At 35.7% G+C, this 22,348-nt stretch overlaps 3 protein-coding genes and 2 long non-coding RNA genes across 5 annotated transcripts; 3 read left to right on the forward strand and 2 right to left on the reverse strand.

Annotated features, from left to right (window-relative positions):
• Nucleotides 1–975: 975 nt before the first annotated feature.
• LOC7482249 (cytochrome P450 CYP749A22) lies at nt 976–3,705 on the reverse strand. Its single transcript, XM_024609267.2, has 5 exons — nt 3,241–3,705; nt 2,917–3,140; nt 2,324–2,556; nt 1,798–2,173; nt 976–1,678 (listed from the first exon to the last, which is right to left on the reverse strand). Exons 1-5 carry the CDS (start codon nt 3,530–3,532, stop codon nt 1,250–1,252), a joined length of 1,554 nt encoding a protein of 517 aa, XP_024465035.1. The 5' UTR covers nt 3,533–3,705; the 3' UTR covers nt 976–1,249.
• Nucleotides 3,706–4,228: 523 nt separating this feature from the next.
• LOC112328818 (uncharacterized) lies at nt 4,229–7,122 on the forward strand. Its single transcript, XR_002984026.2, has 3 exons — nt 4,229–4,633; nt 5,102–6,442; nt 6,809–7,122. It is a non-coding gene; the product is annotated as an uncharacterized LOC112328818 (long non-coding RNA).
• Nucleotides 7,123–7,437: 315 nt separating this feature from the next.
• Nucleotides 7,438–10,061, reverse strand: LOC7482250 (cytochrome P450 CYP749A22). The gene is made up of 5 exons (XM_002315974.4): nt 9,671–10,061; nt 9,333–9,556; nt 8,864–9,096; nt 8,301–8,679; nt 7,438–8,159 (listed from the first exon to the last, which is right to left on the reverse strand). Exons 1-5 carry the CDS (start codon nt 9,951–9,953, stop codon nt 7,731–7,733), a joined length of 1,548 nt encoding a protein of 515 aa, XP_002316010.3. The 5' UTR covers nt 9,954–10,061; the 3' UTR covers nt 7,438–7,730.
• Nucleotides 10,062–10,193: 132 nt separating this feature from the next.
• Nucleotides 10,194–11,040, forward strand: LOC18102599 (uncharacterized). The gene is made up of 2 exons (XR_002984027.1): nt 10,194–10,699; nt 10,858–11,040. It is a non-coding gene; the product is annotated as an uncharacterized LOC18102599 (long non-coding RNA).
• Nucleotides 11,041–15,086: 4,046 nt separating this feature from the next.
• Nucleotides 15,087–18,108, forward strand: LOC18102601 (receptor-like protein kinase FERONIA). Its single transcript, XM_024610224.2, has one exon. The coding sequence runs from the start codon at nt 15,381–15,383 to the stop codon at nt 17,892–17,894; it is 2,514 nt and encodes an 837-aa protein (XP_024465992.2). The 5' UTR covers nt 15,087–15,380; the 3' UTR covers nt 17,895–18,108.
• Nucleotides 18,109–22,348: the final 4,240 nt, after the last annotated feature.

Consider the following 22,348-nt stretch of genomic DNA (forward strand, 5'->3'; position numbering starts at 1 on the left):
AATTCAAGGACATCGTTTCGAACTTTTTTTTTCTACCAATCTCCGCGCATTGCTAGCAGCAAGACAGTCCAGGCAAGCGCACTTGTCGTCATCTATTGTTCTACAGTGTAAAAGTTCTTGCAGTCATCCATCAAGTCATTTATTGTTATCCAATTCGTCTTATCAGCACTGTGAGAGACCTTCACTAGTTGTCCAAGAAAATCACCTCCATAACCACCCATTCTCCCTGTCCTTGTCTCCTCCTCTCTTTTCTTTATCATCTTTATAATGCTGTTTCTTATGCTTTGGCCAAGTTTCTCTGCTTCAATATCATCTTGTGTCTTAAAGTATATTCTGCAACAATAGAAAGTGGTTGATGTAAAACACTAAACAAGTGAAAACAGCTACTCCATCATAACACTTGTATGGAGTGCTTTTCCAGTTGGAGATCAAGGAGATTTATCTTTCGTCTTAAAAAAGTTTTTGGAATAAAGGAGAACTATCTTCTTCAACATTTCAAATATCTGCTGCCCTTCCAAGTAGCTGCTTCCGAAAGCTGTCCTGATTAAAGAAATTCTGTAAAAGTTCAGCCAAATACAACAAATGACACATGAAAAGCTTTATTTCCTATCAGTTTACAGTTTCAGACCGTAACACTGCACAAAACTATTTACCCCCCTCAAGTACAGGAAATCTGATCATGACCTTTTTCTCCGCTTGTAAAGCATGGTTGTATTGTTTTCGTGGCTTGAGCCATTTTTCACCCTTGGCTCCTATAATTCCATCCCCCAGTAACTTCTTCTCTAAACTGGAAGCTTTCTTTTCGGGAATGCTCTGTCTTTGTTAAAGATTTCTTTATCAGATCAAGTTACGTCAAAATATGTTCATCTTGAATACTTGTGGATTTGGCCTCAATTTTATAGTTTGTAGTAATCTACCTATCAACTTCTCGACAAAGAACCCTCTATCCTAACAATATTTATAAAGCTGCATAAATTAAGACGAACCCCAACTCTTCATATGACTTCTTTATTGCTTTTCTGTTTTCATTCACTTCCTAAGAAGCGGAACACTTTTTCTTTCTTTTAGAGCTAGAATGCGTCATTATACATGTCATTTACAAACACACCAGTTGTATCCTCTCTAGGGGTTACAGGGAATACACAAGTCGATGAAATGAATGATTATTGAGGCATTTCGCGTACCCATCCATGGCATTAAAATCTTGCATACAAGCACATGCCCAACTTGGTATCTTTTGTTCTGTTTTTCACACTGCCTTGATCGTGACTTGAAGTCCATGTTGTGGGCATATTGCAAGAACGAGAACTGGTGAATGGACATAATTAGGTGATAGGGTGATCCTGTACCGCTGCAGAATCATTGAGAGTGTAATCTTTATTTCATTATATGCAAAGTTCATGCCCACACAATTTCTAGGTCCCATACCAAATGGCAGGAATGCAGAAATGTTATTTTTAGTAGCTTTAGCCACCCCTTCTGCAAATCTATCAGGCTTGAAAAGGTGAACATCATCTCCCCATATTTGAGGGTCATGATGGAGAGCTAGAGAGGGAACATGGACCTCCATCTTTTCTGGAATGATTAGATTTCCCAATTTTGTTCCTTTTTTTACTTCACGTAGGAGACCGACGACAGGGGGATATAACCTTAGAGATTCATTGATAACCATGCTCATCTACAAGGGAATAAATTAAAAACAAAATTAATCAGATTATAGTTTGAGCATGACCTAATAACAAACAATTGTTGAAAAATTTCATTAGACTCCAGACTATATATATTGATTTCACTTACAGTCTTCAATCTTGAAATGCCTTCTAGACTTGGATTCTGTTGGCCAAACAATTCAAGGATCTCATTCCTTACTTTTTCTTGCCAATCTGCATGAGTTGCTAGCATTAGAACAATCCATGTAAGAGCACTTGTTGTTGTCTCATGTCCAGCAATGTAAAAGTTCTTGCACTCATCAATCAAGTCATCTATTGTTATCCGGCTTGTCATATCAGCACTGCGATAAACCTTCACTAGTTGTCCAAGAAAATCACTTCCATAACCATCTATCTCACCTGCCATTGCCGCCTCTCTTTTCTTTATCATCTTTATGACACTGTTTCTTATGAGTTGGCCAAGTTTTTCTGATTGAATATCATCTTGTGTCTTAACAAGTTTTCTGCAACAACAGAAAGTGGTAGGGGTAAAAGAATAAGCATGTGGAAACAGTTACATGATATACTACAACCTGACACTTGTATGGACTATGGGGTGCCTGTTCCAATCTGTATATTGAATAATTGGAGATCAAGGAGAGAAGTTCGCTTACCCAATTCCAGGAATTCTCATCTTAAAAAGGTTTTTGGAGAAAATGAGAACCATCCTCGTCAATATTTCAAATATCTGCTGCCCTTCCAAGTAGCTGCTTCCAAAAGCTGTCCTGGAAATTATTTCTGATGTTAAGACCTTAAAGTCTTGGAATACTTCAATCTCCTTGCCTCGATGATCTTTCCATCTCCCAAGCATCATCTCCACGCTCGAAACCATTTCCGGAATCATATCCTATTATGAAGAATATTACCAGCTGTTCGAAGAAGCTCAACATGCCTAAATGACACCATTTGTTTGTTCAAATGAAGTATTTAAATGTTCAGACAATTATCATCTCTTTTTTTTAGTTTAACGTGAGTGTCCGGGCCAGCTTGCGCGTACCTCAACTAATCCCACGGACCCTGAAGTTAACGACCATGTAAGCCTCCAGTGGTCATCATATGAGCAACCACAGGGCTCGAACATGAGACCAGAGGGAGCAAACCTCTCTTCATCCATATGTATATACATTTTAATATACAACCGCGTAAATATGTTTGATGGACACTCGGAAGCAACTAAATGAAAAAAAATAAAAAATACAAGAATTACTTTGAAACTCTCTCCATGGAAAGCATGATTGGCCACTTTGCGCAGCTTAAACCATTTTTCACCTCTGGTTGTCACAAGTCCATCCCCAAAGAGCTTCTTTAAATAAGGTTGCACCTCAGGTTTGAGGTAATTTCCATCTTTATTATTCAAGACTACTTTAATCTGTTCTGTTTCATAGACTACCAATTGTGCTTGACTACCTTTCCACCAAAAGAAATTCTTACCTGCACCAATATGGTCGATATAATTAGTGATTTCAATCAAACAAGATTTCCATCAAGAAGAGAGTTTCGAAATTTCAACTGACATATGTTTAATAGTTACCATGCAGCTTGCTCCATAAATAAACATGAGGTTGAATTCTAGAGAAGGATTGATGGCATAATTCCGTGGGACTGCTCATAGCCTCTTTTCTCAAGTTGATGATCTCTTTCAAGTTTCCATGAAGGAATCTGTAAGAAGGGCCTTTCACTCCTTGTGAATGCAAGGCAGATTGTATGCGAATTGGGGTCCACCACACTTTGTTAAAGAAGTTGATGAAAAGCAAAAGAAGGTATAGGCATCCGCAACTTGAAAGGAAGATTATGGTGGTTCCCATGGCGGCCACCACAGCCATGTTTTATATATTGATCAGTAGATGTTTAGAAAATCTTCAGCTTGTGCTTGGTGGCATAAAGTGTATTTTAGGAACTCGTTATACGACGATGATCATCGAATTACAGTAGTAGAAACTTGAGAATTTTGTCGATTCAGATTTCAGACAGACTGGCATTGTAATAAACCACAGCATATCCCTTTCAGTTTTTATGTTGCAATAAAGATGAATATTGCAAATGAGAGGAAACAAGGAAGAACACGTAGTAAACACTGTCGGTTCAAGAGGTATTGGTAATTTCCAATAATACCCCTCTGCTATACACTACAATAATTGAATCATGCATGCTGACATTTACACAGGAGGAATACATGTACATGCAGAAACGGACACACATTAGAATTTGGATTTGTGAACGTTGGGTTTCACCAACATGGTTTGTTTTTTTATCCTACCCAGGCCATGACATGGGTCTGTTTCGATATTTTCTTTGTTGTGTTGCCGCCAAAAGGAAGACAAGAACACCTAGACGAGGGCACAGAGTGTTACAGAACTGGTTAAATCACGGAATCCAATAACCAACATACAACGAATGACACTTGACAAGCTATAGTTCCTGTCAATCTACAGAAAATCAGACTGCGCAGACAAAACTATACACGTCTCTTTCAATCACAGAATATTTTATCATCCTCTGCTTGTCATCCTTGTTCCCAAAGCTGCTAGAACAATTCTTGACCACCAGGCATTTTCAATTGAAATCTCTGTAAGCTACACTCTCATCTTGATTTAGTTACTCTGATTCTAATTGATTACTGGGCCTGGGTCATAGGAGCTTTTTCCAGATCTTTTATTCAAACCCACTTGGGCTACACTACTGAATGCTAGGCCCATAAGTGAAACTTCTACTACCACCTCGGCCCCATTGTTTTTCATCCTTGTCAATGTTATTCGATGCTTCTTCTAAACAGCAAAGCATCGTCACCGCTTCTCCACCGGAATTTCAGAAATGAATTAGGCTCAACATTAGCAAGCTGTATGAAGGCGGATTATTTTATGACCGGACATGGTTAATAGATTCGGAGGAGTGGGATGGGCTTCTGGGGTAGATTAATGTGCAAGGTCAGTATAAGTTGCATCCAGTTGAACAATTGTGAATTTGGCCTCTGGTTTCCACTCTTTAGCAATCTAATTATTGATTTTTCTGGCTGCTGTTTCAAATAAATTAATAAAGCCCTCTATCCTAACAATCTTTTGATACATTACAGACCATGATTTACTAGTTGTTTTCTTGTATGTGTATCACGTCATCAACCACAACACTTTTTCTTTATTTTACTTTTGGGTGAGTTAGCATGCCGGTACGGTTGAATTTGAATAAAATGATGAAAATAATGGATTTAATAGATTTAATGTATGGTAATAATACTTTTAAATTATGGGCTAGAATGCATCATTTACGAACATAACAATATCCTCAGAAGAGATTACAGGTAATACTCTTGTGTATGAAATGAACGATTGTTGTGAAAATCTTGATCTTCAACTCTTTCTTCTTTTTTTGTTCTGTTTTCACACTGCCTGGATCAGGAGTCGAAGTCCATGTTGCGGGGACATTGCAAGAAGGAGAACCGGTTCCTGGACTTATTTAGGTGATAGGCTGAAGAACCATTGAGTGTGCAATCTTTGTTTCATTATATTTGAAGGTCATGATGAAGAGCTAGAGATGGAGCATGGACCTCCATATTTGCTGGTATAATTAGATTCCCATTCTTGTTCCTTGTTTGACTTCACGTAGAACACTGACAATTGGGGGGTTTAGCCTTAGAGATTCGTTGATAACCATGCTCATCTACAAGGGAAGGAAAAAAAACAAAAAAAAATAGTTGAGTACATTGAACATACAAGTTAAATAGTTGTTTCCATCAGAATCTGTAGTGGTTTTCAGCTTTTCGCTTACAGTCTTCAATCTTGAGATGCCTCGTGGACTTGGATTCTGTTGGCCAAACAATTCAAGGACCTCGTTCCATACTTTTTTCCTGCCAGTGTGCTTGCATTGCTAACATGAAAACAGTCCAGGCAGTCTGCTTGCATCGCAGTTCTGACAAGCCGAGCTGATTAACAATAGATGACTTGATTGATGAGTGCAAGAGTTTATACATTGCAGGACACGAGACAAGAAGTGCACTTGCCCCTCACTTGTTGTCCATGAAAGTCACTTTATAACCATCCATTCCACCTGTCATTTCCTCCTCCTCTCTTTTCTTTATCATCTTTATAATGCTTTTTATTATGCTTTGGTCAAGTTTCTCTGCTTCAATATCATCGTGTCTTAAAGTATTTTCTGCATACAACAATAAAAAGTAAACGTGTGAAAGATGCAGCCCAATTTGTCAATAGAATAATTGGAGAGACAATAAGCTTCACCTGATTCCAGGAATTCTTATTTCATAAAGGTTTCTGCATCCAAAAGCTGTCCTGGAAATTATTTCCGATGTCAAAACTTTAAAGTCCTGGAATACCGCAATCTCCCTATCGTCATGATTTTTCCGTCTTTCAAGCTTCACCTCCACACTCGAAATCAATTTTGGAATCGTTTCCTATAAAGAACAAAAATATTGTCAGTTATTAGAAGAAGCTCTTCGACATACCTAAATTTCACCTCTAGTTGTTAAAATAAACTATTAAACTGTTGAATAATTAACACCTTTGCATGAGTATATAAATGTTAACATAAAACTAGGTAAATATGTTCGATGGACACTTGAGAAGCAACTATCCACAGTAACAAATTCAAGAAACTACTTTCAAGCTCTCTCCATGGAAAACCTGATTGACCAATTGGCGCAGCTTAAACCGTTTTTCACCTCTAGTTGTCACAAGTCCATCCCCAAACAGCTTCGCTATACAAGGTCTGGGCTCAGCTTTGAGGTAATTTCCATCTCTATTGTTCAATATCTCTTTAATCTGTTCATGTTCCGGGACTACCAATTGTGCTTCACTACCTTTCCATCAAATGAAATTCTCTTTACAAACCATATTTACATGGTTAACAAAATTAGTTATTTGCATGCAAGAAGCTTTCAATCAAGAAGAGAGTTTTAAATTTTAACAAACATATATATATGGTTAATAGTTATAACAGTTACCATGTATCTTTATTCATAAATAAATGTGAGGTTGAACTCTAGGGAATGGTTGATGGCATAATTCCATCTCTTAAGTTGAAGACCCCTTTAAAATTTACCTGAAGGAATCTGTAAGAAGGGCCTCTTACTCCTTGCGCATGCAAGCTAGAATTTATGCAGATTGGAGTCCACCATACTTGGTTCATGAACTTGATGAGAAGCGAAGGAATGTAGAGGCATACACAGCTTGCAAGGAAGATAATCGTTGTTCGCATGGCCACCACTGCCATGATTTATCGAGTATGTACAGGTTTAGGTCTTTCAGAATTTTTTATATCAGTGAGTTACAGAATAGTGTTTGAAGCTTCGGAATTTTGTCAAATCAGACAAACTGGCCTTCTAATAAAATAATCATCATGGACATGTCATTAACATAAAAACAAATCACACAAGTTTGATATAAGATTGATTGTTTGCCTGGAAGTTTCTGTCTAATCAGGATTGCATAGGTTAGTGTTGTTTGTCGTATCCCCACATGATATATCCCTTTCGTTTGGTGGTTGAAGACATGCTTCGATTATTCATACTGGCCTGTTTATATGAATGTGCATGTCCGCCCATGGACATGCATTAGAATTTGTTGGACATATCTTTAGTCTATAAACTACACCAATTAGCAATAAGGAATTTGAATTATGATCATTTCACCAAGAAACTTCTGTTTTTATCCCGTAAAAGATTTTACATTCAATGTTTTCTGTTGTTTGTTTTTACTAAAAGTTTACTGAAGCTCCAAAAGAACACATAAACACCTTGCTGATGGCACAAATTGTATAACAAAGCTGGTTAAATTACAGAACCCAATAGGCAAATACAACAAATGACACTTGACAAGCTATAGTCCCTATCAATTTACAGCCAATCGGATTGTAAAGCTGTACAAAATACTTATTTCTCCGCTAGACATCTTATTACAAAGCTGATAGAACAATTCGTGACCAAGAGGTTTTTCAGTTGAATTCTCTGTAAGCTTCAGTTTCAAGTGCATCCATATTTGCATTATGTTTTTCCAACAAGCAACAGCTTTCACTCTACAATGAGTGAAGGATTACCTGAACTCCATTTCGTGGACAGAGCGTAACTGCCTCATATGGTGAGTGGGTATAGGTTGGGGAAAGGGTGAAGAGGTATTTCTGCAAAATCATCGACAGAGTAATTTTTGCTTCAGTTGTGGCAAAGTTCAAACCCACACAAGTACGAGGTCCTAACCCAAAGGGAAAAAATGCAGCAGGGATGTTGTTTGTAGCTTTAGCAACTCCTCCTGAGAACCTTTCTGGCTTGAAAAGATGCACGTCTTCTCCCCATATTTCAGGGTCATGGTGAAGTGCCGCATTAGCAATGTACAGGTTCATGTTAGCTGGTAGAGTAAGCTGCCCAATTTGAACTTCTCTTTCAACTTTCCTCATAAGGCCAAGCACCGGAGGATATAATCTTAGAGTTTCATTGATAATCATGGTCAACTACATGAAAAACGAAAAGAAAAGAAAAACTAGTTAGAGCTTGAAGTGGAATGATTGGCAAGTAATTTAGAAAATATTTTCAGACGTTGGTAAGAACCAAATGCGTTTTTATCTATAGATTTGATTTTATAATTTCCTTACAATCTTAAGTTTTGCGATGCCATCTAGATTTGGTTTTTGTTGGCCAAATATATTGAACACCTCCTTTCTGGCTTCCTCTTGCCAATCTGTATGGATTCCTAAAAGCAGTATAGTCCAGGAAAGCAGTGAATTAGTGGATTCCTGTCCAGCAATGTAGAATGTCTTGCACTCGTCAACCAAATCTTCTATTGAAATCCTCTTCTTCTCGTCCGCATCATGGTATGAATTCAAAAGAACTCCAAGAAAATCATTCCCAAATCCATCTGCTTCTCCAGTCTTCACCTTTTCTTCTCTCTTCTTTATTATCTCCATCACAGAGTTATGTATTCCTTTCACGAGTTTCTCTGATTCTATTTCATCCTGAGTCCTCCAGAACTTGCTGAAAACATAAATAAAAAAGCAGAACACTAACTAAAAGGACAAGTCTTGGATTAAGATAACCATATTAAGCATATTCATCATCTTCTACAAAATGACATAGTTATTGTCTCCAAAGTTCTGAAGTTCTCTGCTTATCATTTTACTAGTAATTAGGCCTAAAACCTTCAGGTATGAGAACTTACCTTATGCCAGGAAGCCTAAGTTTGTAGATATTCCTATGTATTATCAGGGACAACTTCGTCAACATGTCGAAAATGCTCTTCCCCTCTACGTAACTACTCCCAAAGGCTGTCCTGGAAATTATTTCTGACGTCAATAACCTGAGTTCTTGGTAGACCTCGATCTCTCTGCCTTCATTCTGTTTCCACCTTTCTAGCAGCATCTCAACACTGGCAATCATTTCTGGAATCATACCCTGAAAATCATTCCTCCACACAATCAGCAATTGACCAGATATTCTCTTACTGAGTTGTTAGTGTGATGAGAATTGATAGATTCTGGTTTGCTTGTAAGTACAATTTATTTGCCCTTCATAAGCTAGCATTTTTTACCCTGCCAGTGTCTTTGGAGTTTTTTGTTGAGGATTGTTTATATGTGATCATTAGATGATTACAGACAAGGATTGTAATAGCATGAATGATGGGAGCTTACTTTCAAGTTCTCTGCATTGAAAGCATAAGTGGACAGTTTTCTATGTTTTGTCCATTTTTCACCTTCTGATGTTGTGACTCCATTCCCTAACAGCAATCTGAAATAGGCTGGAATGTCTCCTTTTGGATAAGATCTATCTTTGTTATTTAGTATCTCTTTGACTAGCTCCGGCTCCGAAACAACAAAATGAGCTTTAGGACCATACCAACTAAGATAATTCCGCCCTACTCACCAAAAAAAACAAAGATGAATTTTAGAAAGAAAAGTACAAAGAAAGAGAAGAATATACTTCGTTAGCTGTTTTCTTGAAGTTTGAATCATATTGAACAAGTTGTTACCATATGTGTTGATCCATGTGTAAATTTGAGGCAGAACTTTGGGAAATATGTTATGTGATAAGGTCATGGGTTTGGCCATTGCTTCTTTCTTCATGATCAGAACTTCTTTTGTGCTCCCATGGATGAACCTGTAAGAAGGGCCTCTGATTCCCTGAGAAGCCATGAAATTTTGTATGCGAATGGGAGTCCACCATAGTTTGTGAAGGACCTTGACGAGCGTAAAGATAAGATATATGCACAAGGAGCTAAAGAGAAGGATTATCATATTTCCTAGAAAAACCATTCTCTTGCTTCTTCTACAACGAATTTCAAAGAGTAGGTATGAAACGCACTAAAACGATCTTCAGTATTTTTTGGTTTTTAAGGTTTTTGAAGGGTTAGGAATCTAAGTTTGAGACAATAATGTATCAGTATTAAATAATCTGCAAAAGATTGCTTTCATTAGCTCAGCATTTATAAATGGTCCCAAAAGCTTTGATTCCATGTATAATCAGCCAGTTACGTACATGAATAATTTATTTGAATCTGGCTTATAATAGTTTGATGCTGAAAGCAACAGCATCCCTTGGTAAATATTGTTATAGTTCACTCCACATCAACAACAATAATGCAGAACTAGAACACTAAAGCAAGTTCTTCTATAATTTATGCACAGGACGAATTTTGGCATAATGTATGTAACGGTCTAAGGAGCATTAAATTGATGAGCCAATGGCATACCATAATCAAGGAGCATCTACAACATTATGCACAGCACGCGGTCTATAGCTGGACAACTTGCCTCCTGGAAGACATTTTCAGGACTTGTCATTATTGTTGTTGGCTCTGAATTTGTTAATATCCTCATAGAGGCAACTTTGGATTTTGCAGTTGTACCAAGTAAAGAAATGGGACCAGACAGCAATAACAAATTGAAATGAATATGGAATAAATCAGGCTAAGCGGCTGCATGAGGCTGGAACTTGATTAGGTGGAGGAAACATGGGTAAGAGAGTCAGCCAGACAGAGCAACGAGACGGGCATCGTCAGGTAATGTGGCTCCTATACTATAGTGGACTCCAGTAATCTGAACCAGTTCTGTGTAAATTAGATTAGATGTGATTATTTGCCAGGCAGTTTTAGCCCAAAGGATAGAATATGTTAGCATTGCTGATTTCACCGCCCAGGCTAATCCCTACCATTTGCAGGCAGCGGGCAAGAAACCATATTTGAACATCCTTTCCTGGAGTCTTGCTTTAGGCTATAAACCGTATCACTCGAGAAGCCTTGTAAATAGATGCCATTTGGAATTTAGCATTATGAGCTCATAAACATCGATGGATTTCTCCGATATAGTCGTATTATCTCTAAATGAACCGCTTACATGGTCATCTTCGCATGTTAATTCTGCTATTATTTTTGCTGAAATTTAATTGAAGTTCAATGAAGAGAACATGATCACCTATCTTACATACAAACTGCGCCAGCAATGATGGTTAAGCACAGAACCCAACAGATGAAACTTTACGAAGTTATGGTACCAATAATTTGAAGCGAACTAGAAGTGAAGGCCTAAAAAACCCCTTACCTTCCTCAATCACAGTCCCAGCATGACTCTACTTGACATAATTATTCCAAACTCCAAAGCCACCAAGAACTATTCCTCTCTCGGAGGCATATTCGGTTGAATTCTCTATCTGCTACGGACTTGGATGCTTCCATGTTTCGGCTTTGTTGCATTGAATGTTCATTTTTCAAAAGACTAACTCGGTGATGAGTGAAGGATTGCCTGAACTCCTTTTTTAGGGCGAAGTGTAACTGCCTCGTAGGGTTAGGTTGGGGAAAGGGTAAAGTAGTATCGCTGCAAAATCATTGAAAGAGTAATTTTCATTTCAGTTGTGGCAAATTTCAATACGACACAAGTTAGGGGCCCTGATCCAAATGGAAAAAATGCAGCAGGGTCGTTCTGTGTAGCTTGAGCCACCCCTTTTGAGAACTTCTCTGGCTTGAAAAATGCACATCTTCTCCCCATATTTGAGGGGCATGGCGAAGTGCCATAACATTGATGCACACGTTTATGTTAGCCGGCAGGGTAAACTTCCCAAGTTGAATTTCTCTCTCAACTTTTCTTGAAATGCCAAGTGCCAGTGGATATAGTCTTAAGAGTTTCATTGATAATCATGTTCACCAACATGAAAAAAACAAAACCAAAGGAAAACTGGTGAGAGGTTGAAGTGAAATGGATACCGGTTTATAAAATAATTTGCAGACAATGGTAAGAATTTGATGATGTATTCTGTGATTTCCTTAAAATCTTAGGTTTTGCAATGCCATCTGGATTTGGTTTTTGTTGGCCAAATATCTTGGCTTCTTCTTGCCAATCTGGATGGATTGCTAAAAGCAGGATAATCCAGGCAAACAAGGAATTGGTGGGTAGCAATGTAAAATGTCTTGCACTCATCAACCAGGTCTTCTAATGAAATCCTCTTGTTCTCATCTGTGTCTTGGAATGCATTCATGAGAACTGCAAGAAAAACTTCATCAAATCCATTTGCTCCTCCGTTCTTGACCTTTTCTTATCTTTTCTTTATTATTTCGATCACAGAGCAGCGTATTCCTCTCACAAGTTCCTCAGATTCTATCTCATCCTCGGTCCTCCACAGTTTACTGCATAAGGAAAATGGAAGCTTAACTGAAAAGAGGAGGTGTTGGATTAAAAGATCTATATTAAACAACGGTTACTACTATCTTGTCTGGAGATTCACTTTTGTTTTTCTATCCTGAGTTGTTGATGGTGTTCTCCGCTTATGAAACTTCACTCATCCCACCAGCATTTATGTCTAAACCCTAAGATCAGCTATGAGGAACTTTCCTGATACCAGGAAACCCAAGTTTATAGATATTCCTCTGTATTATCAAGGACAACTTCATCAACATGTCAAGAACATTCTTCTCTTCTAAGTAACTGCTACCAAAGGCGGTCCTAGAAATCAACTTCTGATGTTAACACCATGGATTCTTAGTAGACTTCGATCTCTCTACGACTCTACCTTCGTATTGTTTCCACCTTGCAGCGTCATCTCAACACTTTCATTTAAAGATTAATTATGACCATGAAAACTGTTGGTGATGAAAATAGGAGCAATTGTTGGAGCTTACTTTCAAGTTCTCTGCATTGAAAGCATAAATGGACAATTTTCCGAACACACAAGATTTTCAGAGAAGTAAAGGGGAAAGCAACGAGCAAAACTGTTGAGTTGTTTAGAATAATTTTCCTTTTTTTGGTGCCAAGAGTTGTTATCCGAATCAGCTCAATGATTAAAGGACCAAATCAATTAATCATGCCAGAAAAACTCCATTAACGCTATTGCTCGTCCATGATTGCCGCTCACGCGTGGAGGTCATAGGCCATTTACAAGTACGATCAATGGCTTCCTTGATTATGAGTTGCTGTGAAATTATTCTCGTTTATTACAGAACATCATTCGTTCTACGAACAGAGTACATGATTGAAGAAAATTAATAATCTTTCGGAATTAGGAAATGGGCAATAATTTCCTAATTGAGTGGGAAATGAATCCTGGCTAGAGAAACTTGTAAAAAACCATATAAAGCTCATACTCCATCTCTATTTTCCTATCCTGTAATGGAATTTACTATAAACTTTTTAAAAAAATCATATAAAATAAGATTTTTTTTTGAATTATGTAATTGAATTTTATTGAAATATCGGGGTTTTAATTTTAATTTAACACAATCCAAGAAATTAAGATTAATAAATGCATTTAGATAAGTTTAACGCATCTTAAGGGCACTTGTAAGCCTCCATTTAACTGAGCCCTTCAAGAGATAATGGGGTTTCTAGTTTATTCTTCTTTCCAGCTCCTTGCCATTAGCCGTGAAATCTCCATCATCCAAACAACTTAATCAAACTGCCCTATTTTTCTCTTTGATGCGGCTAGGAAGTGATCACCAATTAACCTTAGGAAATTGTTAATCGGAAAAAAAAAAATGGAATATTTTTCCGTTAGAAGAATGGTCAGCTCAATAAAAGCGCGTTGAAGGTAGAGTTGATTGCTAATTATATTTGAAATTTCTAAATTAGCCTTTTTAAAATGAAGTATATTTTTAATTTTCCTATTATAAGTGAGATTGATAGACTTGATTCTAAACGAAGTATATTTTAGAAGAATAAATAATAATTTAATTATCATGAAAATCCTTATAAATAAAGGTTTTTTTTTTTGCGTTTCAAAATTGTTTTCCAAAAAAATTAAATTTTTTTATTTTTTTTACTTTAAATTAATTTTTTTTATGATTTTAGATTGTTTTAATATACTGAAGTCAAAAATAAATTATAAAAAATATTATTTAAATATATTTTTAAATAAAATTATTTTAAAAAACAACCACTACCACAATAAAACAAAAAAAATTAATTAGTTATTTCACTAAAAACAAGGATCAAATAATAATTTATTCAAATAAGAAATGGAAATAGATGAAAAGGGAGTGACTGTAAGCAAAAGAAGATATTTTATTGAAAATAATTAGATATATGCTGTAATTTTCCTCCTCTTCCACAGAACTGCTAGTCTCATTGGCAACCATTGAAAATGGTCAGAATCACTATAGCTCACGCTGAATTTTCAGAAACTTTGAGACCCATAAAAGGTGTAAAAGAGTGCTGAAAGTAAAATTTTATCCTACTCGATGGGTAAGTAATGGTAAATATTCAATTAATTTTATTAAATGTAGAGAGCAGTGCTGTGAAGATAAGTAGCTAATTCTGAGGGTGACTATAAGAATAAGCATTTATTTATTTATTTATTTATTTGAGTGGCTAGCAGCTGATTTCAAAGAAGAAACTACATTGTCATGGGGCATCTATATTCAAGGTAAAACAAGCCATGGATCCGAATTCCGCCCATGAATCCGGATTCTTTATTTTTCTCAGTTTGTCTGTCTGTATTTGCACGTCCATTTCACTACAAATTAAGTCTACGCTATACTTTTTAGGAAGCATCGTTGTAGGGGTATTAATGTCTGAAAGTTTACTTAGATCAAAGTTAAAAATCAATAAATTAGAATTAGAGTTTTTTTATATATAAAAAAAAAAAAACACTAACTAAAATGTGCTGCTCATCAAAACTCTTCAAATTATTCACGTCACTATCCATGGTTGTTGTTTTTTTACCTCTTAGGTACTTGAATTACTTTTTTTTTACTTTGTGGTGGTTTTTGTGCATGCTCTTGCATACGTGATGTGACGGGAATTATTCTTGCATTACATTAATTGCAAATCAATATTACGAAGTAAAATTATAGGTTACGGTTAAAAAAACAAGAATTGAATTTAAAAAAAAAAAACTTATTTTTCTTTTTAATTTACATTGTTTAAGAGACGAGATTTTCTACACTTTGATACCTATTGTCTCAAACTCCCAATGGATACGTTATAGGTAAAAAAATCTTAGATAGTCAAGAGGGAAATTTAGGGCCCATGATTTGCCACCGCTATCCAACATATCATAAGCATGCAACTATAGGAACCATGTCTGAAGGTCCGACTAGAATTTCCTCCTCCTCTCTCTCTTACGAGATTAAACCGCTATAACAATCGTGCAAGACTAACTTGTCAAAGCAGCACCAAAAACCTTTCTGCCCCTGTTTCTCAACGTCCTACCGTCCAGTAGCCATTGTTCACTGCCTAGAATTCCATATTGTGTCAATGAAGACCGAAAACAGAAATGAAAACTCGTTGCTTGCTCCAATCACGTTTCTTCCTTTCTTCTTCATAGCCTGTTGCACACTCCCCTCCACTGCTGACAAGCCGTCATATTACATCCCCCCTGACAACCCTGCATTTGATTGTTCTCCGTCAGAATCATCACACGATGCAGGATTCCCTTATAGCAATAGATATGAAACTGATTATTCATCTGTTTCCAGAGTATATGCCATAGATCCTAGCAACCGTGAAAAACCGAGAATTTCTGCTTGCATCTTCAGGAAGCAGTTCTCCTTTCCATTCATTGTCTCTGATGGCCCCAAGTTCCTTCGACTTTACTTCAAACCAGTCACATATTCAGGGTTAGACGTATCTAAGGCCTTGTTCTCCATCAGCGTTGGTCCGTATACACTAATAACTACTTCAGAGTCATCCTATTCTAAATATTTCCCAAATAGTGATTATGCTATCAGGGAATTCTGTGTCAACACGGATGGCCAGATATTAAATGTAACTTTCACCCCCTCGTCAAAGGTTTTGGGTGCCTACGCTTTTGTCAACAAGATTGAGGTAGTCTCAATGCCATCAAAGCTTTACATACAAGAATATGCTCCATTGTCACTTGTAGGAAAGCCTTCTCCTTATTCCATGGGGAATTCTAGAGCCCTCGAGATGATGCACCGGGTGAACATAGGAGGAGATGTGATCTCTGGTCTAGAAGATACTGGCATGTTTCGTCGCTGGACCTGGGATGGTGATTATTTCAAGAGTAATGATGGAAACACAAGTATTGTTGAATCAGAAGTTGAAGTCAAGTCGAGCTTACTGGTGCCTGCATATGCTGCTCCACTCCAAGTTTATAACTCTGCCAGGACAATTCTACATACAACAGAAAGCAAATACCGAGCTAGATGGATGTTCCCAGTTGATTATGGTTTCTATTACCTTGTTAGACTCCATTTCTGTGAGATTTCTAGAAAAATTAATGGAGATGGACAAAGAGTTTTCAGCATTTACATCAACAATCAAACTGCTGAGGATCATGCAGATGTTTTCAATTGGAGCCATGGGGCTGGAATTCCCATTTACAGAGACTACGTTGTGAACTTTTCAAGCTACGGTGAAGGCGTAAAGTATCTATCAATTGCATTGGGAAGTACTGATGGATCATCTGCAAAATTTGGTGGTCCAATTCTGAATGGGCTAGAAATTTTCAAGTTGTCTGACTTTTCTAACAATCTTGCAGGTCCTCATCCATTTGGGGTCATAGTTGCATCTCATCAGCATTTTTCTGTACGACATGATGCAGAAAGCTATCATGATGTGGAAATAGTTAGACGGGTAGCCTGTGGTCTTGTGCTTGCTTATTTTGCAATAGCATTTCTAGGCCACTGTTGTTTATTTTCTTCTCGTTCAAATCGACGGAAAAAATCATCTAAGCAAGATCAATCATTAGGCTATTGCCGAATTTTTACAATTGCTGAGACAAAGTCAGCAACCAATAATTTTGCAGATGGCTTACTCATTGGCACCGGTGGATTTGGGAAGGTCTACAAGGGATCCATTGATGGTGGCATCACAAACGTTGCTATAAAGCGTGCCGATCGAAGTTCACACCAAGGCTTAAAAGAGTTCCAAACTGAAATCTCCATGCTCTCAAAGCTCAGGCACGGCCACCTAGTATCTTTGCTCGGATACTGCACTGAGGAAAAGGAAATGATACTTGTTTACGAGTACATGGCTCAAGGCACGCTACGTGATCATCTCTACAAGACACAGAAACCTCCACTTCCATGGAAGCAGAGGCTTAAGATTTGCATTGGTGCTGCACGAGGGCTGCACTACCTTCACACAGGTGCAAAACATACTATCATCCACCGTGACATCAAGACTACCAACATCTTGTTGGATGAAAAATGGGTGCCAAAAGTTTCAGATTTCGGATTATCAAAACTTGGCCCAAACAACATGACGGACTCTGAGTCACATGTTTCAACCATTGTTAAAGGTAGTTTTGGCTATCTGGATCCAGAGTATTATCGACGGCAAAAACTAACTGAAAAATCTGATGTGTACTCATTCGGGGTGGTGTTGTTTGAGGTTCTATGTGCTAGGCCTGCTGTGATCCCCATGGGAGAAATTGGGGAAGATGAGCCCGAGAAAGTGAGTTTAGCTGAGTGGGCATTACATTGCTGCCAAATGGGGACCCTTGATCAGATAATTGATCCATATCTAAAAGGTGAGATAGCTCCCGACTGCTTCAAGACATTCGCAGGCATAGCAAGGAAATGTTTGGAAGATAGGGGAAGTGAAAGGCCAACAATGGGCGACGTATTATGGAACTTGGAGCTCGCAATGCAGCAACAGGAAGGTGTTGGCCGGCAAGAGGCTAATGGGACAATGAATGGTGATTTGCGCATAATGATCGACAACCAACGCTGCAGTGGCTTCGATATTTCAGATCCAAACCCAGGGGTGGAGTTTTCTGATATTATGGTTCCGACCGGACGTTGACACTCTTACGTTCATTTTCAACTCCTAGACCACTCACTATATGTATATGGTAGCATTTTCTCTATATGTAGTTCCTGTACTAAAAGTCCCTTATCATCTTGTATTATTTAGGTTGGCATAAACTATCCCTTCGAAGAATATTCATGTTCTGTCATTTGTAAGGAGGTAATTTCTTTTTTACCTTTTTCTTTTCCAAAAGCATTTCTTTTTCGCATTCATGGGTTCATAAAGTTTAGTCTTAAGATATTAACTAACTTTTTTCATCTAATCTAACACCTTCTCGAGTTAGAATGATCAGAGCCAATAAGTAGAAATTTCCAATAACCATTCACAGGACAGGAGCACTCAAACAGTAGCATGGAATCGGTGCTAGAATAAAGGGGCAATTCTTTTTTTCTTTTTTTCTTTTTTTGAGAAAAAGGTGAAACTATTTAAAAATGAGCATCGCAATGTAGAACAATGGTCAACACGGTAGGATATAGATAGGGTTGCAGCTGCAGCGAGAAAGTAGCTTACCCTCGTGGCGGCAGTTTAGTGGATACTAGATAAAAATCCCACTCTACACGCTATTGGGTTTAATAAGATAAATTTATTTTATTATATAATAATAATAATAATAAATAAATAAACCGAATTTAAAAAAAAATGTGATAACGATAAAAAGCTAAATCTCAAAATAGATGGGAGTTTCAAATTTGACATGAGAAGGTTTTTTTTCTATTTTCAAATGATAAATTTTCAGTCTTTTAATATTTTAAAATTTTATTTAATAGTTTAATAATAAAAAAATCGAATTCTAGAGATAATTATAGAGATTGAGAGATGCCACACAAAATCATCATCGGTTGCAGATATGGCTATATTCGTAGTAGCTACGTAGCAGCCCATGTTAAAAAACCAGACACTTTTTTTAGCGGCAAAACTTAAAATGTGGTTAGTCCAACATCCGTATCCTTTTATCCATAATTGCCACCTGCAATATACGCAATCACAAAAAATAATGATTAAACGCCATTTTTTGTGTGACAATAATAGAAGTTTTATAAAGAGTAATTAATAAAAAAATATATAATAAATGGATTTTAAATTTCATCACTAACCATATATCACCATTTTGAACAAAAAATTCTTAATAATAAGGATTTATAGTTTTATATTCTTTATCTTATTATTTATTATTTGCCCAATATCAATGTCCCACAAATTAACAAAAATAATGAATTTTTTTTTTGTATTCTTCATACAACCTCAAAAAAAAATCATTATTTTTCTGGATTTTAACTTGTTTTTTCAAAATTAGTATAAAAAATAGTATTTGTTGTACAAAATAATTATTCTTCATGCAACCTATAAAAAATGATTAAATGTCAATTTTTTTTTGATAATGAATGAGTTTTGATAATGAATGATTCATCAATCTAAGATGCATGATTTTTAATAATTTAATGACAATACTACTGAGTATAACATCAATTATTTTTAAAAAAAAAAACATCAGCACTAACCATAAAAAAAAAAAATCATCTTTTTTTTTATATTATATTCGGCTAATTACGTCTCACTTCAAAATCAATCATGATTCTTTGAGATGTGTTAAAAAAAACTTGTTGTTCAGAATTACGTTGATGTGAAATAATAATAACCATCAAAGCTCAAAAGAGAATAATGACATTTTTGAATCAATGGTTGATTAGAACTAACCACTTTTCCAACATAGAATGTTCAAGCATCCTTTCACTATCGATTCTTGATTTTTCTTCAATTATTGATTTAGATAATTGATTACGTGTTCAAGTTTTTTTTATTTACCAAGATAAAATATATTTATAAAATATATTTAAATTTAAAAATAAAAATACATATGATATTGATACTATAAAATACACGTTCAATTCATTTATCTTCCCAATTCATTTTAATTTTATTGACTCAAAATCCTTAAATCAATTAAAATAAATTCTATAAACTCAAAAGCGCGAGTATTGTGGTAGTTGCCAATTAATTAAAATAAAAATATTTACGTGTTTGAAAGTATAGTGGCGGTTGCTTTTTAAAATATTTTTTATTTAGAAATGTTTTAAAATAATATATTTTTTTATTTTTAAAAAAATATTTTTGACATTAACATATTAAAATATCTAAAAACACTAAAAAAAAAATTAAAAAAAAAAAATTAATTTTTTAAAATACTTTTTAAATATAAAAATAAACAAACACAGCGATTCCAAAGTTTGTCTGCTGTTCACACGTTTACTTCAACAACTCGACAAAAACTACACAAAGTTTGTCTGATCGTGGAAGACTCGCAGTTTACTTACCAACCTTTTAGAGTAGACGTATCATTATATGGTCATCACTGTCCATTGTTAGCCATTAATGCTACGCGTAAGCAACACAGACTTCTCAGCATCCTCTGACTGCATAGTCAAGAGTGTTCATGCATGGCCCTAATTTCCACTCCATCTTCATCAATCTCTATTAATGACGACCTCCATCTATAGTCTATAATTGCAACCAATTATTGAAGATTGTTGTTAAGGAAGATTGCAATACAGATAGTTTTTAATCTCACCGGCCCTTTTTCTCACAAAAGAAGGATAAATTCCCGTTTTCACCCACAAGAATTGTTCTTTCATCAATTTAATGCTAAGTACTGATCATCGGCATAATGGTAAGAATTAAACCATATCATCCTGCACCTCTCGTTCTTTCGTGAGGGAGCGTTACATCAGATGAAAAATGTATGTTGAAAAGTTATAGGGCACATCATCCTTTTCTTGGCTTATATATGCTAGCAAAGTGTAGCACCAAAACAAACAGGATAAATAAATAAATAGAGCCAAACATTTTACCAAGTCAACAATGCCTAATTATTGCCTACTATATTAAATTAAATTAAAAAAAAACTAAAAATACCCAGTCATTCACTATGAACCAAGAGTTGATTTCAACAACAAAATAACCATTTTGTCATTCTAAACATACTCGAATATTTTTGGATTTCAACAACAAAATAGTCATGTCATCCGGATTTATTTGTTATTATTAAATTAATCCGGGTTAAAACATTCTTTTTGTATTTTATAGCATTATAAAATGATTGAATTACTAAAAAAAAGTAAAAATTAAACTAACATTTATAGGGTTTTTTTTAAATCCTTTTATCTTTTAGCATAATAAAATGACTTAGATTACTTTTAAGAGCAAAAGTTATTAAACTAGCTTTGAGGGGATTTTTTATATTTTAAATCTTTTTTTTTATTATAATCAAGTTGGCTTACAGATAATTTGATATTTTGATAAATATAAAATATTAATAAAAAAATGAATTTTCCTTGATGGTAGTGTCAAGTGACAGAACGTCAGCTTTCACGAAGGTGTTATAAGAGCTGTACGTGACGCCTCATTCTAATTGGGATGACGCGTGTAGTGTTTTAGGCGACGGTGTGTCGCCGATGGTCCCTTGTTTATTCTCTTTTATCTCCTTGAAATTCATGTTGACCATTGAGAATTTCATAATTGTCCTCTCATTTACTAATATTTTAACTTTGATTCTCATCTATTTTGATTTTTAGTTTTGATTTTTGGCTCTTTTATAAAATTTTAATTTGTTTTTAATTTCATTCTCGGATCTATGATTGTGATTTGTTATTTTTTCAAATCTAGTCCTCATTCTTCTGATTTTGATTTTTTGTTTTGGATTCTTTTTTGAATTTGATTTTTCTTTTCAATTTACCTCTTCAATTCAAAATTTTGGGTTGTCCTCTCATTTACTTTTTATTTTGAAATGAGGTCCTCATCTTTTTAACTTCTATTTTTTTTAAATCATTTTGTATAATTGATTTTTTTTTAATTTTATCTTTTAACATTTGATTTGTTGGGAGTTGTGCTTCGTGGTTTTTCAAGATGAGGTACTTTCGGTTTAGTAACTTGAGTCACGTGTTTAAAAAGTTAACACAAGTTAACATCATTTTTTTTTTCACCTGTTTTTTTTTTTCGATTTCATCATTTGATATTATTCATTTTGAAAAAGGTCTTCATGATTTTCTTCAGTTTTCTTTCAACCAAGTTATCACTATCTCATAACCTGAATAACATGTTTGACCAAGTAACACAGATATTTTTTTGAATAGTTTTTTTTAAATATTTTTTATTGGTTTCCTTTTAAATTTAAGCTTCGTCATTCAAAACTCGCAGTCATTTGAAGCCAAGAAATCCTAAAATAGTTCTGTTCTATTCAACTTATAATGTGCATTCCTCCCACACTGCTGTAGAAGAGTAGGGTTTTTTTTTTTTAAGCAGAGAAATGGATAGCGTATATTACTTGGACGCGGTTGCAGGTGGCAATTATGGATAAAAGGATACGGATGTTGGACTAACCACATTTTAAGTTTTGCCGCTAAAAAAAGTGTCTGGTTTTTTAACATGGGCTGCTACGTAGCTACTACGAATAT

Source organism: Populus trichocarpa, chromosome 10 (assembly GCF_000002775.5).
Source record: "Populus trichocarpa isolate Nisqually-1 chromosome 10, P.trichocarpa_v4.1, whole genome shotgun sequence".
In the NCBI taxonomy this organism is placed as follows: Eukaryota; Viridiplantae; Streptophyta; class Magnoliopsida; order Malpighiales; family Salicaceae; genus Populus; species Populus trichocarpa.

What these genes read in the sequence shown, in the direction of transcription:
- LOC7482249 (XM_024609267.2), bottom strand. Translation starts at nt 3,532, where the DNA reads ATGGCTGTGGTGGCCGCCATGGGAACCACCATAATCTTCCTTTCAAGT. An exon ending in TTTATGGAGCAAGCTGCATG is followed by an intron (nt 3,141 to 3,240) that starts GTAACTATTAAA and finishes ATATTGGTGCAG; the next exon opens with GTAAGAATTTCTTTTGGTGG. An exon ending in ATGAGAATTCCTGGAATTGG is followed by an intron (nt 2,174 to 2,323) that starts GTAAGCGAACTT and finishes CTGTTGTTGCAG; the next exon opens with AAAACTTGTTAAGACACAAG.
- LOC7482250 (XM_002315974.4), bottom strand. Translation starts at nt 9,953, where the DNA reads ATGGTTTTTCTAGGAAATATGATAATCCTTCTCTTTAGCTCCTTGTGC. An exon ending in CACATGGATCAACACATATG is followed by an intron (nt 9,557 to 9,670) that starts GTAACAACTTGT and finishes TTTGGTGAGTAG; the next exon opens with GGCGGAATTATCTTAGTTGG. An exon ending in GCATCGCAAAACTTAAGATT is followed by an intron (nt 8,160 to 8,300) that starts GTAAGGAAATTA and finishes TTTTTCATGTAG; the next exon opens with TTGACCATGATTATCAATGA.
- LOC18102601 (XM_024610224.2), top strand. Translation starts at nt 15,381, where the DNA reads ATGAAGACCGAAAACAGAAATGAAAACTCGTTGCTTGCTCCAATCACG.